Source organism: Hirundo rustica, chromosome 3 (genome assembly GCF_015227805.2).
Source record: "Hirundo rustica isolate bHirRus1 chromosome 3, bHirRus1.pri.v3, whole genome shotgun sequence".
NCBI classification, from domain to species: Eukaryota; Metazoa; Chordata; class Aves; order Passeriformes; family Hirundinidae; genus Hirundo; species Hirundo rustica.
In genome coordinates, this window is record NC_053452.1 from 50,891,474 (window position 1) to 50,907,929 (window position 16,456).

At 40.3% G+C, this 16,456-nt stretch overlaps 1 protein-coding gene across 5 annotated transcripts in view; it reads left to right on the plus strand.

The window, feature by feature from the left end:
• Positions 1 to 1,377: 1,377 nt before the first annotated feature.
• LOC120751252 (uncharacterized) overlaps positions 1,378 to 16,456 on the plus strand; it is a 31,472-nt gene continuing 16,393 nt past the window's right edge. The window contains exons 1-6 of one of the 5 annotated variants that reach the window (XM_040060791.2): positions 1,378 to 2,548; positions 6,047 to 6,235; positions 7,686 to 7,912; positions 10,990 to 11,109; positions 12,131 to 12,250; positions 13,342 to 13,461. In XM_040060791.2, the coding sequence (XP_039916725.1) occupies positions 7,687 to 7,912; positions 10,990 to 11,109; positions 12,131 to 12,250; positions 13,342 to 13,461 (586 nt within the window). In that variant the 5' untranslated portion in view covers positions 1,378 to 2,548; positions 6,047 to 6,235; position 7,686. The remainder of the gene's footprint in view (positions 2,549 to 6,046; positions 6,236 to 7,685; positions 7,913 to 10,989; positions 11,110 to 12,130; positions 12,251 to 13,341; positions 13,462 to 16,456) is intronic. The other 4 variants (XM_040060788.2, XM_040060793.2, XM_058420091.1 and 1 more) reach the window with 4 other exon arrangements.

Sequence of the window (16,456 nt, forward strand, 5' to 3'; positions counted from 1 at the left end):
TGATGAACAGGGAGGCCTAGAGGGAAACAAAACCCCCTCTCCTTTTAAGGTTTTCCTTTCTGCAGGGGTAGGGATGTGTACCTCAAGTGCAACACTCATGCTACAGCTTTTGCTGTAACCAACAATAAGGCATTATTAATGAAGGAACTCTGAGCTATGATAAGGAATCTGTGAGAGAAGACAATTTTCCAGGGCCTATAATGTTTTCAGAGCTGTCCTGAGATTTGGCTGCATTTAATGCACCTATTTTCAATGGTTCTGAGAGTTGCTCATGCAGGGACACCTTTCACTAGACTAGGTTGTTCAACCAATCTGGCCTTGAACACTCACAGCTGGTGCATCCACAGCTTCTCTGGGTAACCTCGGCCAGTGCCTCACCACTCTCACAGTAAGAATTTCTTCATAATAGCTAAACTGAACCTACCCTCTTTCAGCTTAAAGCCATTGCCTCTTGTCCTGTCACTACATGCCCCGGTAAAAAGTCACTCTCTGGCACTCTTGTAGCCCCCTACCCCTGGGTACTGGAAGGCTGCTGTATGATCTCCTCAGAGCTCCCTCATCTCCTGAGTGAACTACCCCAGCTCTCTCAGCCTGTCTTCACAGGAGAGCTGCTCCAACCCTCTGATCCTCTGGACTTGCTAGGACAGGTCCATGTCCTTGTCCTGTTGGGGCCTTAGTGCTGGGTGCTGCACTCCAAGTGGGGTCTCACCAGAGCAGAGGGGCAGAATCCCCTCTCTCATCCTACTGGCCACGCTGCTTTGGATGCAGCCCAGAACACTCTTTGCTTTCTGTGCTGTGAGCTCATATTGCTGGCTCATGTCCAGCCTCTCATCCATCAACACCCCAAAGTTCTTCTCAGGGCTGCTCTCAATCCATTCTCTGCCAGCCTGTGCTTGTGCTTGGTATTGTCCCAAGACTGGTGTAGAACCTTGCACTTGGCCCTGTTGAACTTCATGAGTTTCATACAGGCCCACTTCAAGCCTGTCCTGGTCCCTCTGGATGGCTCTTCCCTCCAGCATGCTGACCACACCTCTCAACTTGGTGTTACTGGAAAACTTGCTGAGGGTGCACTCAATCCCACTGGCACAAACATAGATTTGTGGGACATAAGCCAGTATAAGATATGTGGGATGTATCTTATTGGGACAGAGAGACTTTGTTGGAGTCCAGGGCATTCCTTTGGTCGCCCTGGAGGGTCAGGGACCTGGGCAGGGGGGTCTGGGACCCCAGCCCAGAGCTCAGAGAGACACTGGCTTTGATTTCTGTCCATGGGAAAAACTTCCTACACTGAGAGAAGGTTTACATGCCACAGGAATGTGAGAAATAGTAGTTTAGCTTATCACAGAATGAGAAAATAGTGGTTTTAAGTTTCTAGCATTGAGGTGAATGGGGACAAGATGGAGAATCTGGGGCGTTGTCTCCTTCTCCTTCTCCTTCTTCTTCCCTCACTCCATTGCTGCATTGACGTGGCACAAAGTAGTTAGTGAGGATTGGGTCAAAGTAAAGATGACCTTTTTAGTAATAGTGATAGACATTGGTAAGAAATAGTAAATAAGAAATACGTAGTAATTAGTATAAAAGATAAGGACAGCCCAGCTCGGGGGGAGACGTGAGGAATCCATGCAGCTGCGAACATCTTGTCGGACTCCAAGAAAATTGTAAGATAAGAAACAATAAACGAAGTATGCAACCTTGAAAAATCTAAACCTGAGAACTCCGTCTCTTCCTTCGGCTCGGCTCGGAGCTGTGCAGGGGAACAAAGGACCCTGAAACCACCTCAATGTTGGGGTAAGCCCCCGACAAGACTTCTACTCTTTCGGTTCTCTATTGTATTTAAGAAAACATGCTATGTGCCCAGATGGAAAAAACAAACTATAATGTGAAAATATATTTGAAAATATATTGTAAAGTTTTTCAAATATATTTGCCTGATGGCAAATTTTTGCGATGCAAGAAGTGTTTTGTTAGGTTTTTATAAGAAGTTTATGTTATGGTTCATTTCACTGTATCCCCAAATCTGTAACCCTTTTGTGTTTTCTGTATAATAAGGTGATTTGTGTCAATCATCCCACCCCCACCTATCTTTGTCCATCCCCTCTGCCCCCCTCGCTCGGGGGCAGCCTGTCTATCACTCCAGGAGCCCTCCCAGGTTGTGAAATCTCAGGGAGAGGGCCTCAGGTGATAGGTCCCCTGGGGGGAATTCCTTTGGCTCTGGATTTTAGTGGTCCAAGGCTTGGGGGTGGGCACACCTTGTTACCCCCTGAATCCCCTGATTTGTTGTCTTGTTGTAACACGCCCCCCCCCCCCCCCCCCCCGAACCCCTCCCCCTCTTATAAGGTGGAGGAGGGAGATTCAAATCCTCTCTGCTCTGCTCTCCTCTCTGCTCTTGGTCTCTGGCCTCTCTGGCCTGAGGTTTGGACTGGCTGCAGACTTCCCGCAGCTCGGCCTGAATAAACATCTTTTAACAAGCTGAGAGCCGTCCTTTTCCTACTGCCGCTGCTGTCACGACACTATTTGGTCCAGCTGCTGCTGAGAAGCCGACCACCAGGTAAAGATAACATGCGTGCCTATCCGAACTGGGAACACCTGTAGCTGTGCTGACCAGAGCTAGCCGGAGGTCAGGTCCCACCTGGTGCGGGGACAGAACCAGCCACAGCAAATAATGCAAGTTCTTTCAAAATTTTGTTCACTCCTTGTCTTGCCAAATGTGACATTTGAACTATGGGCTGCATGATTATCAGTGGAACCCCTTGGCAGGAAAAGCATAAGGACAGGCACCTGTGCTTTAAAACAGATAAAATCAGTAGTTTTCTAAGGGTATTCACATGAAACACAACCTGACAGGTTTTCCTCTCCTACGACTCCATGACTTTGTGTGGTAATTTACCTTGTAAATATTAACTTCCTTTTAATACAATTTGTTCAAACCTCTAAGGTACGTGGGCACATCTGAGCTGCTTTTCATATTTTAGAGACACTATCTTTTGCTACAAAGCAATAAAAATACCAGAAATATTTCAATTTACATGCTTATTATCATAGGAAAAAGTAGCTCTAGGCATGACACAAATTGCTGCTTTATTTGAATACAGCAGCAGTCCAGAAAATTCACAACAAAATATGATGCTCAAGACAATTGGAAAATACATAAAGACAAAGCAGCACAATAATATTGGCCCAAGCCAGGCTCTTGCTGACTGTAATCAGGTGTTCTCACTATTCAGTAAGTCAGCTGAGTAGTTGTACATCAGTAACACAGAAAGGAGGAATCGGTGGGAAAGTCCTTGGTTGATAATCAGCAGTGAAATTGGATTGTCTGATCTGGGAATGCCATTCCTAAGAGTTACAAAATGGTAGTATAATCTCAGTTCCAAGGATTTATTAGGAATGAAGAAACCCCAAAGTGAAGTTGTCTTTAATCTCTTCAAAAGCTGGAGCACAAGCTTGCACAAGTCAGTGGTTGTATTTACCATTTTTGGCCGGGTTCTTTGCAGCTGGTGCTTTACAACAGAGATTTACATCTGTAGCAGCTGCTTTTCCTTTTTAAACCTTGTTCTGTTTTACAACCCCTTTGAATGGATTTTGTTAATCGGGACAAGGCTCAAGGGAGCTGTGTGAAGGAATGCTTCAGTAGATGGCACTCTCCCTCTGAAGGAGGATGGGCAAATACCTCAGCCAAGGAGTTAGATACAGTGAGAATAGCTTCCTTTATACTCTACAGAAATCGCAGTGAATGTACATAAAGCTCTGCCTAGCTATGCAATGAAGTAACCCCGGCAGATTTTCACAGATGTGGATCTATCAAGTCCAGATCTATCTGGCTTCCTCCCTACTAGAATGACTGAAGTCTTTATGTTCAGCTGAACTCCTGAATTCCTAACAGTGAACACACACACAAACACAAGTACACATGTGTGAAAAATACACGTGGTTTTTTAATATATATTGTGTGTATTTTGTGTGTGTGTATACATATACACACACACACATATGCATTTATATATATATATTTGTGTGTGTGTGTGTATATATATATAAATATATATATAAAAAAGACCTCAGTGGTAATGTAAGTTGCACATATTAGACTCAGAGTTTATAATTGTTCTGCTTTCCCAATCTTTTTTTCTTTTTTTTCCAAATTCTTTATTTTATTCTGTTCTGTCAGTGGTGGGTCCATTTTCAGAACTTAAGTCCTTTGCTTTGTTGATAGTTTTCTGTTGGTATTTTGAAGTCACAAAATGTCATTGATCCAGTTTAAAGAGTACTGAATTAGTACAAGTGAGGAGGCCTCAACTGCAGGTATGGGGACAATGAAGACCTGCTAGGCCTTAGGGAAGCTACAACCTTCTGAATCAAATCTGTTGCCAAACAAGCAGCAATGTACCGCCATCATACATATTTCTAAACTGTACAGTGCTTTCCTCACCCTTGAACAGGAAGGTGAGAGAAGAATGTGATAGAAATGTGTGTAGGACAAAGTCACAATAAAAAATTACATGGGAAAAATTTATAGAATGCAAATTTAATTAGTTCAATTTCTTAGAGTTTTGGATGCTTGAGTAATGTGAGTATATTCTTTCAATTTACTGCTTTTTAAGCATTTAAGTATCTTTTTTCTTATTTGACTTGCACACAAGTCAAATAAGACTACACAAGTTCTCAATCACTGCCTCTCCTCTACACTTGGCAAAAATCCTTTTCCCATTGATTAAAACCACAGGGATAACAGTATTTTTAAAATCCAGACATAGGAGCTAAAATTTTACTATCATATCTCAAATAAAGTGGACTTTTTTTTCCCCCCCAATATTTATGTCAGAGGCTGAGGGTGTTTGGGGGCCTGATAGCGTGAAGAGGCACTATTGGAATGTATGAAAGAGAAGTAGAAAGAATATTTGTGTGCTTCTCTCCAGTGACAATCAACTTTTGAGTAATCAAAAGTTATGCACCAGTGCAAACTGGATAAAAGAAGCAGTTCAAGCAGTGGCATGCTGCATAAGCAAAATGGTAGATGAATATTTTTTACATTTTCTATTTTTAAGTCAAAAGAAAACAAACCTACTGTGAGTGTCAGGTGCTTAAGGGACTGTGCCCAAAAGCAGTATTTTCTGTCATTTGCAGAGAAGCTATACACCAGATTAAATGCTGGACCAGCTGAAGCTTTCTGTTAAAAGTACTATTTAGCTACAGCATTCATCTGTTTTTTTGGCAAATAGATTTAAACTTCCAAATGCATTTTATACAGAATTCCAAACAACCTTCACACAGTGAGGTTACTGCTTGGAAGTCTCTTTTGCACACAAACTGAATGGAAATGGGTTGGAGAGGCTTTTTTAACACTGTACAAAGGAACGGATTTTTTTTTCCCTCTTTGGAGACAAAAAGTCAAGATGTTGAGTGAGTGCGGGACATTTATTTGAAGCACGTTCTATACAAGAATAAAAGCAAAAATAGTCAAACATTATTACAGTACTACTATTTTTTTCCTCTTCTGCAAACTGGAGTTGACATTTTATTCAATTAATAAGTAAACTTATCAAGGTCATGAAACCAATCAAAAACGTTTGATTTATAGTTTCAGTCTTTACCTTTATAGTAGCTGCTGTGATTTCAGAGTACATTTGAAGATCCACAAACCAGCCTTCTACACTGACTTTCAAGTAGTTGTTTCAAATCAAAGAACAATTGCCTGAGTCATCAAACTATGTATCAGGACACCTGATACACCTTTATGTCTTCAGGCAAATTATAGCCTAATTTTCAGGTGTCATGTACTTCTTTAACTCCCACTTATCTAAAACAGAATTGCAAGAGCTTGGCACCTCTGAAACTTGTTTTTAAACCATTTTGGGAATATATTCTTTACAGATGCATTAGAAATCTGTTTTAGTGTACGCAGTACATTTTGAAATGTTTAATAAGAGCATCACAGAAATGCAGTCATTACTAGCAAATGTTTCATTGAAACAGTCCTGTTGTTTTCTTATCTCAGTGCATTACAGTTCAAGTTACCTTTAAAGAACCTCACAATTAAACATTGCAGTTTATTAGCTAGAACAAAGCAAGAAACAGAAGGAGTATGTGATGGATAACAGGCTTTTAGGATGGAAGCTGAATGGATGGAAGATGATGAGCAAAGGTGAAGAGCAAGCGGTGGTAGAAGTAGGACCTGGCAATCCTATGGGCTCCCTATTCTTTCGAAGACCCCTACTGAAAGGATCCAGAAAACATGGTGAGAAAATAGACATACCAGCCCCACTTTTGATAACATTAAGAAGCCAGACAGAGATCAGAACTCAATGGATTTGCAGAGCTGGTCAAGGAAATAGCCAGAAAAATCAAAGTCCCAATTCTTTGTAATGAATTGTATTATGTATTAAAAGTGTCATATCTTTTGGTTTACCAGTTTAGGTAGGCTTATTTATGACAAGTGGTATTTGTAATTAGGAAAATTACATCAAGAGAAAAAACAGCAGTTGTTGGACAGACCAGAGGGACTTGGGTGAGTCTGTTCAGGAGCGTTTGGAGATGGGTACAAAACAAGGGATTGATTTTCAAACATGATTTATTTAGAAAATAAAGATTTATTAAAGGACAGAGGCCAAAGCTTACCAATACATGTATCAAATGCAATAGTTAGAATAAATCCACCGAATCTATGAAGTTAATAAAAGTGATTTCAGCAGACCCATACCTACAGGATCTCTAATTAAGGTGATCGTGAATCAAACCAGTTTTTGCTGGAATCCTCCATATGACAAATATCACCTCATGCTACAAGAATTAAACCAGGGTCATTTGTAAAACTCTTCAGTCAAGGATGCAAGGATGGGCACACGCACCAGACTGGTGAATTAAGCAAAAGGAGAACTGAACATTTTCCTTTTACTACCTCTTTCTGCATGATAATTTTTGCATCCTCCCATTGCTAAATTATCCAGCCCACTCAGGAGGACTGGCTCGATGGGAAGAAAACAGTGCTAAATTCGTTTGGCCACTGTAGTTTTTTTTTTTTTTCTGTTGTTGTTTTTGGGGTTTTTGTTTTGTTTTGTTTTTCCAGTTTTCTATTCTTGCTGATTTGCAAAGTCTCAAGTTATGAGTTATGAGTTGTTTGTCCAACAGCTCCTTTGTTCTGATCTGTGCTTCAGCAAAAACTGGAAAAACCTGTTCACTCACTCTTCTTTTTTTTTTTTTTTTTTTTTAAATCTTCCTCTCTCCAATTGGTGGCTGTAGCTTGAACAAATGCAGACAAGGTGGTGCCTACCTTTCATGTGGAAAGCTGCCTTACAAAAACAGGTTGCATTTTCCATTATCCCAGAGTTTTTCTAGCCTCGTACAGGCTTTGGTAGATGCTCCATGACCTAAACTCCATTTGCTCTCCATGAAATGTGTTTAGGTTGTTATCTTATTTTTCTTCAAGCAAAAAGAAGGTGTGTCTCCAGTGCACACATTTTAAATAATAATTTATTAACTCTAGGAGATCTGCAGAAACCAGCCTTGTGAAATGTAGTTTTTTGGACGCAGAAGTCTGTCTGCCTTACAGCATCTGCACATGGTGTGGTGTTAATATCTGTGAGAACAGTGAGGAGGCAAGCTAGTGCAAAAAGCGGTCAAATTGAGAAGAAACATCTGTTTTCATCTCCTTCCTTTTTTTTCTTGCTTTGTGCTGCTGTTGGAACAAGAATGGGTCAGCTATGTGGACGATGCATGCAGCTCCTGCGGGACTTCATAGGCTTTGTGCAGAGGATGTCCTCTGACTTGGTGCAAGGCATCAAGGAATGCTTAACTCTGATAAGCAAGTGCTCCTGCTTAAAGCAAAATAGCTCTAAAAACAGACAGCTGTACCAGCCCATCCTACAGCCTCATGAGAGAGTGACAGCACAGGAGTTTCTGCAGCATATTGAAACAGGTAAGAGGACCTGTCTTTTGCTGAAGAATTGTGAAAGAGCAAGGGGATGAATTTTGTGGGTTGAAAGCAGATTGCTAGCTGATCTGATCTGCTCTGGCATGGCATTGAGCAGCTTGGTGATGATGAGGAGACGCCAGAGCTACAGGGCATTTTCTTTGTCTCCAGGACACCAAGGGCTCAAGCGGTGCAACAGTTGGATCTAGGTAGAAATGGTCAATCATTCTCTTGCTCTGCCACCACTGTTAATATATAAACCATGTAAATGTGTTTCATAAAAGTGAGTCCTTCTAGAAATTAAAGTTACTCTTTTGAACTCAGTCAAAGGGAACTGACAAAGCTGGACAGGGGCTTTGCTAAGACTGGAGGCTACGTGAGTGCTGAGCTCTGAGTGGGCAGATCACAATGTGATGTGCACAGCTGTGCACCTCTGTGTTGGCTGAACACTGGGGCTTATGCTAGGAATGTCTGGGCTATACATGGGGAAGATCAGAATCACCCTGGGAAAAGCATTGTTTAGCTCTCAGGATTCCAAGCAACCGCTTTTGTGCAAACATTTTAGACATCAGGCTTAATCACATTCATGGGATTCTGCTTGAATCAAAGTAGATCCATAACTCTTCATCTCTCTCCTTTACTTTACAGGTTATCTGCCTAATTCCCCTGCTTTTCTGTTTGTGATATCCTCTTTGTCCTGTCCTAGGATACAATATCAATATGAAAACTTGGGGTTTTATTTAATTTCTGCAGTCATCTTGGATGAGTGTATTAATCTAAAGACAGTCCTCATCCGAAGATGAGGGGCCATTGCTTGTTTGGTTTTGCTTTGTCTCACAACTAATTTATGTTTAGCAGCTTTGGGCGAAAACTACACAAAATTGCATTAGTCTCCTGCTTTTGTTTGTGTGAAGGATGTGGAACTACTATTTCTTTATTTGTCTTTTTGGGAACATGAAACATTCTTGTGAGGGGAACCAGGAGAGACATTTTTCCTTGGTATGACACAATTAGTGATGTTTGAAATGATCTATAATGGAACAACCTTTGGAATAATTGCTGTGACTGGTTATTGGGAACATGAGTGAATTAGCCTCAGTTGGTGTTAGCTGGTGTCATTATCCAGTGAATGTGGTGGGTCCTGTGCTGCCCATAATGTTCACTGATTGTTGCACCTTTAGCACTGGTTGAAATCCTGACCTTCATATCCAGAATAGGGGCAGATCTTTCAGCTTGTCATACAGTGGAGATCTTCCAGGGCTGAACATTTTCTTCCAAAGGCTAGCATGCTCCTGACTCTATAGGAGACTGTCTGGGCAGTATCCCTGCACAGCTGATGGATGAGATTCAATGAAGGGGAGGCCAGAATGGCCCAATGTGGCAGCCACTGGTGCTCCCTGAAAAGACTGTGTTTTCTTGAGAAATCCTTTCCTCTCTAAGATCAGTCTTCAAAAGTCTGGTCTGTCTTGGCTCCTTGGGAGCTGGGGTACAGCAGCAGGAAACCTAAAGCTTCTCTGACAGCAGTACACAGATGACAACGAGGGTTTTCAAGGATGTCCCACCGTCCACGACAGGACACATATAGCACCCAGAAAGCAGAACCAAGGTTAATCCTCCAAGTGGCCAAATCTCACTGCCTAGACAAATGGAGGTAGGGAGGCCTCACACAGAGAACCAAGACACTTCCCTCTTACTTTAACACTCACCTGTGTATTTTATTCCGAGAGGGAACAAGCCACAGTTTTGAACAAAATATTATAAGCAAAAAGACAGTGTTTGGACAATTTGTGTGCAGGGAGAGACTTTATGGTGATCATCACACTCATCTGTTAGCCAGGACAGCAAATTTTGATATTTTTAGCAAGTGAAGATTTTGAGTGGTTTCATCTTTATCACTCTCCCAAACAAAAGCATAGATATGTGGAAAAGTCTGATTGATTCAGGTTCAGATAGTGAAAGTAACAGACTTAAACCACATGAAGAGATTTTTGGGTTTTTTTTCTCTAAAACCTTGCACACACAGGCAAGTCCTTCCCTTTGTGTGTATTACTAATTATTAAAAAAAATTGTTCTTTACATGAAGCAGTTCTGTGAGGCTCATTTACCTAATCCTGAGGGTAGGAGTTGGCTAGTGTTGACATGTCAGCAGCTTCTCATGGCTTGAGATATTGGCTGTGTTTCGCACCGAAGCATGAAAACTCATGCCCCTCACATCCCTCATATTTCTTTGTCCCATGGGAAGTAAAGTATCTAGATATTTTTCATAGAGATATTTCAATCATTAATGCACAGCTTTAATCTATTGCCTGAAAATATATCATATAATTGTGTACTCTGCCAGTCAATTGATCATACATTACCTTTTTAACTCTGTTCGTTGGTTCAAGGTCCCTTTCATTTTCCTCTCTGCTGCTCCAATCCACATATTATATTATACAGTGACTTACAGAAGTCATGGATGACTGCTGTTGCATGATGACTGTTGTTGAACACCTGGTTTATTCATAGCAGCGCTATCATACTTGAGAACAGGTAGATTCATGATAGAAATTTGAGCCTGAGGCAAACCCATTTGCAGTTGCTATTCCTTTAAATCCTGTATTTCAATACCCAAGACAGGAGACACAGTGAACTTCAGATGTGGAAAATTAGAAATATATATTCTTTCTATACTTAGAAATATATATAGAAATACAAAATAAATTGGAAATATATACTCTTACTTAAGTAAGAACAGAATGTTCAGTATTTTAACAAAGATGCAGAAAAAGATAAAGATTTTTGTGGTGAACAAAACACCTGCATTTATATTAGATAGCATAAAAGTGTCCAAAGGTTATAATTTATCTTGTTTCCAATCACTAGCTTTATGAGCTTTACAAGAGGCATTGCCTAGGACAGGCTATTCCCTGTTCGTCCATTGCTTCTGCTCATGGAAAAATGAATAAAGATAGATGGGCTTTATGGAGTTGTGGTAGTACAAAAATCCTTATGTGATTGGTTGGCTGTAAATATTAATTTCTTTTTGTGAGCTAACCCTTTACAGATGTAATTGAGCCTGTGCTGTCATTTTACATCTTTAGAATTTGAAATGTCTCCACTTGGGAAGGACCATCTGGAAGCCTTGAGGACCTTATCCTTTTCAGAAAATCCAGGTTTACAGCAGTCGGCTGCCCTCTATTACTTGCATATGAGTCAGCACAGTAAGTTATCTCAGTAAGCATTAGAAAATTTTCATGTAATTGTAAATAAAAAATATTATTTCAGACTGCAAAACTCCTGTTGAGTCATTAAGCAAGGTTTGGGGTTTTGTTTTTGTTTTTGGGTGGGTTTTTTTTTTTTTTTTTTTTTTTTTTTTTTTTTTTTTTTTTGTTTGTTTTTTTTTTTTTGCTTTCATGCTGTTTTTTGCCAATGAAGATGGAAAACTTTGTCTCACAGGCAGAGTCAGTTCCAAGTTCTGCTATAAGGAGATGTCTCTTATGATTATAAAAAATTGTTATTTATGAAATTGTTATACCTCTGTGAAATTCAGCAGAATCTAATATATTTAGAGTTAGTGTATACTGAATCTCCTGAAAGCAACACAGTCAAAATATAGTGAAAGGAAATGGACATAGTGACCAGTTAATATTTTATATTATATACAAAAGAGGACAAAGTTCCAGAAGCCAGACTGTAGTGAAAATTTATGAAGGAAACAGTCTTCTTTGTTCCAACTATTCTGTGAGAGCACTTGGCTCTTGAATGTAGTTTATTAATGGTTAGGAGTCAGCCTAGATATCCCAAATAAAATACGGCAAGAGTTTGGATTCTGCAAAAAAGGTAAAAATACTAGCAATAAGCAGGTTGCAATTTATTTATCTATTTGTTTATTTTAATTTTACTTCAAAGAGAATATTTGGTCACTTGGATGATAGCTTTGTCCCATATATTCTTTGCTCAATAAAAAGTGCTGGTAGCCACAACACAAGGACCTGCTGTGAGGCAGAATGACTTGTTTGGTAGCAAGGCACACTGCTTCCCTTCCCATGATGTTTTTGAAGTACTTGATCATTCAAAACCTCTTCAGGAAACTTGCCCTGTTTGCTAGTAACAGTGGAATTTTAATAAAGGCGAATGTCATTCAGCCTGTCTGTGGGAGCACCTGAGGCTTAAGTCCATCAAGGGAAAAAAGTGACTGTGGTGAACAATGGGACTCATAAATATTTCCTTTCATTCTTGCAGTGAACATCCCCCTGCCCATGGAGCATCTGGAACCCTTCTATGCCTTACTACGTTCTGCTGACCTGGAGGTGCAACAGATGTCTTCCTTGTCGCTTGTCAACTTCTTGCTGGAAGGAAATAGTGAGTAATTAATGACTTCTCTCTTCAGGTGAAGTATCTCTTCATCCAGACTCAGACAGAAGGGGGGCATTTCTGCACAAATCTAGATTCCTTTTTTGTGTTTCCTTAATAGGACAAGTGTGAGTCTGATTGTGACTGCAAGATACGTAGCTTCTGATGGCACCAAGCTATATCAGATTCTTCCAGCTAGAATATATAATGTGGCAAGAGTTCTTGGATCTGTGTGCAAAGGCTGATATATTATTCCCAGACCACTGGGAATTCTATTCTCATTCTTAGATCTACTGACATTTTTCCTTTCAAAGAACAGATATCGCTCATAAAAATAAACTCTTATGTACGAGACAGTGCTCATTTTCTGGTTATTTGTGAACTGGACCTTAATCTTAAATTGCTTGCAGAGAAAAAAAAAATAAAAAAGTTTAAATGCTTAGTATCATTCACTTGCTTCTGTAACTAAAGGGGAAAATAGATTTGAAATAGAATCTGGGAGATGCAGAAGAAAAACTTCCCAATAAAGTTTAGGTTGATAAACAGGGCGTGAACATGCCACACCTCATCAACTGAGTCCTTGCTGCATCTACTACTGCACTCCTGGGCACCTGGGCCACAACAAATATTCCATCCTGCAGTCCTGTAATAGAATATAGGGTCAGTCTTCAGTGAAGCTGGCATTTTTCTTTGCTTTCTTTTTTATGGACTTTGCTCCAAATAATATCATCTCACTATTTACAAAGAAAAAATATTATTTAAAGGGTAGACCTCAGAAGAAAAAGAAAGGGTGGGAGGGTTGCTGAGTAAATTGTGAACATATTGGAAAGCTGCAGCTGCTCTTGCCAAAATTGACCTGATTTGGGACCTTCTGGCCTAAAAGCTTCAGACATCTGTTACACTCTTTCATGCATCTGAAGGGGAATTAAGCAAACCCAGCTAGGGACTGTGAGTGGCTTTCAGGCTGCTTCCATCTTAGGTCTATTTTGTATAACCATAATGTAGATCTCCAAAGCAGTCAATGGATGATGTATTCCTTCCATAAAATCACTAACTGTTTACTTTTTTATTTGTCCATTTTTTCTTGAATTTTTGAATAGTTGACAAAGAATTAGTTGTCCAAATGGGTTTACTTGAGCCAATTCTGGATCTGCTTGAGTCAGAGGATCCCACTGTTCAGTGTAATTCCTGTGCCTGCATCATGACTTTGGCTGTTTCAGGTGAGTGTTCTCTTTGCCTTTATTCTCTGTTGTGAATTCATTCAACTCTTCCATCATATTTTAAGATGAAACAACCTATTTGCAATTGGTTTAAGAGTCACAAGATGCAGCAGCAGCAAGTTTTGGTATTCCCACATCATAAATTCAACCTCCTGACATTCCAGGTATTTTTCTCAGTGTTTCTGACCTTTGTGCTCTTATGATTACAAACCTTTTTCTGATTTTCATCCTAAATGTATTCATGACCAGCTTATCTTAATTAATGACTACGTTGGCTTTTGCTTCAGGAGTTCTGTCTCTCTGATGTCTATGCTGATGAGGTTCCTTCATTTTACTAGACTGAGAAAGCCAAGGTCTTTTAAGACTCCTGTTGTAAGTGGGACTCCCCATTCATCTTCAGAGTCCTTCCGGGTGTAAATTATATGTTCCAGGAATGGAACACAGCATTTGCATGTGCCGTATTGTGATACCACAGGCCTCAGGCCTTGTTGCAGTGCCAGGATATAGATAAATGCTGCAGGAATTCCATTTTGGATTCATCTCTTCTGAAAAAGAAGTCACCAGAAATGTGCAGTATTTCAGCTGGGGTCTCACCTGTGCCTTTTATTGTGGCACGTAGGGGAAATATGTTTGTGGTACACTCATGGTAACACTTGCAGGTTTGGTGATTGTGCCATGGTGACATTGCCATCCTACAGCTGACTTAATCACTTAGTCTTGCTCCTCCTCTGCTGCCGTTTCCAGCAGACACCAAGTAGTCAATGCTCTACCACAAATGTTTCCAACACTTCCCTTCATTTTGTACAGTTTTTGTTCTATTCCCATCTCTTCAGTCTTCTAACTTGTCTGTTGCTTGTAAAATATTCTGGTCCTCCACTGCATTGACAGTTCTACATTTGCATCTTTGTTTTAATGCGGTGGTTCAAAGCAAGTACAGAGTAGCCGTCACGGAATTCCATTTGTATCCTCTTCCCAGGTCGTCATTCCCATTCAGGAAAACTTGCTGCCAGTTTGCTTTCAGTCAGTTGGTTATCCATCATGTTGCATTTGTCACCAACTTCTGCTTGACTATGCATATTTCATATAATGGTAGAAATATTTTCCTGGTGGCCAGACAGGTAAGTTCAGCCACAGTTACCGAAAGAAGGGTTATGATGTTAGTCTGTCTTACTCTACCTTGTGCAAACTCATAGTTCTCCAGTACAAACTGAGCACAAGTCTGTAGAAAAGCCATGAATCACATTTATTTTCCTTCCTGCCAACTTCCCTCTCCAGCATGGGAAGTCGCAGTCTGATGTCCCGGAAGGCTGAGGGAAGCATGATGAAAGTGTTTCTCATTTAAGTATTTATGTTGCAAAGGAGGAGTGGATAGGCAGGATCCAACCACATGAAAGTGCTGATTTGCATTTTTCCCCACCTTTTTTTTTTATTTTCAGGTTTTTAAACACTTTTGCCTTAGGAGGTTTTTTTTTAAAGCATTGTATATTATTGTCAGGTTAAGAATTCTGCTTATTACATTACTTTGTGTGGAATGCAAATTGCCTCATTTGAATGTCTTAATTAGGCATGGCATCACTAAACTTTTAAGTTCTTGGCACTAGAAGGACCCTCTTTGTGTAGGGTCAGCTACGTTAAGCCCCTGAAGATTTACAGAGAGGTGTCCCTTCACCTGTTTTAAACAGTCTGTGGAGAAAGAGATTTGTTTGGGCACCTAAGGATGTGACTTAGTCCTGAAGACACTCTTGCCCTTCTAGATGTCAAACCTGGAATACAGAGAACCCTCAGCTACTTCAGATCCAAGCTACCTTAATTTCCTGTGGTCCTCTAAAGCCTTTGCACACTCCCTGAAGTGCCAATGTCCTTCTGAGCACATGTACTCCAAATTAAGCACTCAAGGAGTTTTCAAAGCTGAACATAGAGGTAAGCAGTCCTGCATAGGCTGGGTTGCTGCCTGGAATTTGATCAATGTTGAGGATCTCTGTCCCAGTTTAACTAGGATCTAAATGGGCTAGATCCATTTATTTGTTTTTCAGACTATATTTAGATACTACAGCAATGAGACCACAGCAAGAGACAATTCTCCTGGGTTTATTTTAATTTTAACTCACAGACTCTGATATTTTTAAGTATCTGCATGAGAAAAGTATCCTGTTCAGTCATATCCTTCAAGAAGGCCATTTATGCAAAAAAAAAGATAAATATGGAAGCACAACCAAGTTAGGAAGGTCTTTAGATGGCTTTAATGTGACTAAAATTCTGCATCTAAGAATGGTCTTTATTCTGTTGCAACAATCATGCAAGAGTAGGTACAGAGTGAAGCTGTTTAGCAGTGTTACTGCAGGTCATGTGTAAACTGGGTTGTCTCCCTGCTGCAATAGGGAGCTGAAAATAAGAAGAGCAAACTAACCCATTCAGATGAAAAATATTTACAGGTTAGTTTGTTCCAATGACAGCATTTGTCCACACAGCAAAAGGACACATGCACAGTTGCAATTATCTGCAGCTTTTCAATCAGTGAGTGCAAGTAATCAGTTCTGGGATAAAAACTCAGAGTACTTCAGAACAGAACTAAATATTCACATCTCTGGAGTTTAGGGGGGGCGTGAACATCTGCTTTAAGCTAAAACAAGGAGGATGCACTGAGTGTAAAGCACATTCAGAGTTGTTCTGATGGGAATTTTTAAGCACACAAATGTCAGAGAGTGGAAGGAAAGAATTTATAAATTAGTTGAGTTATTCAAACACAGCTTAAGTAGATGTTGTTGATTTCCCCACTTTAGAGTAGCGTCTCAAACACATGGCTTCCTCCTAAAGGCATTCCAAGGAGCATCAGTGGTTGCAGTGGCATTAGTGGAGGGACTGCATTTTTTAAGATAAACAGGTGGTCCAGGAGAGAAATATGATCTAGCCTGCGACATCTCTTACAAACATAGCAATACAGTTACACATCTTGGTGAGATAGATTTCCCAATCCAGCCTGTCATCATAAGCTGGC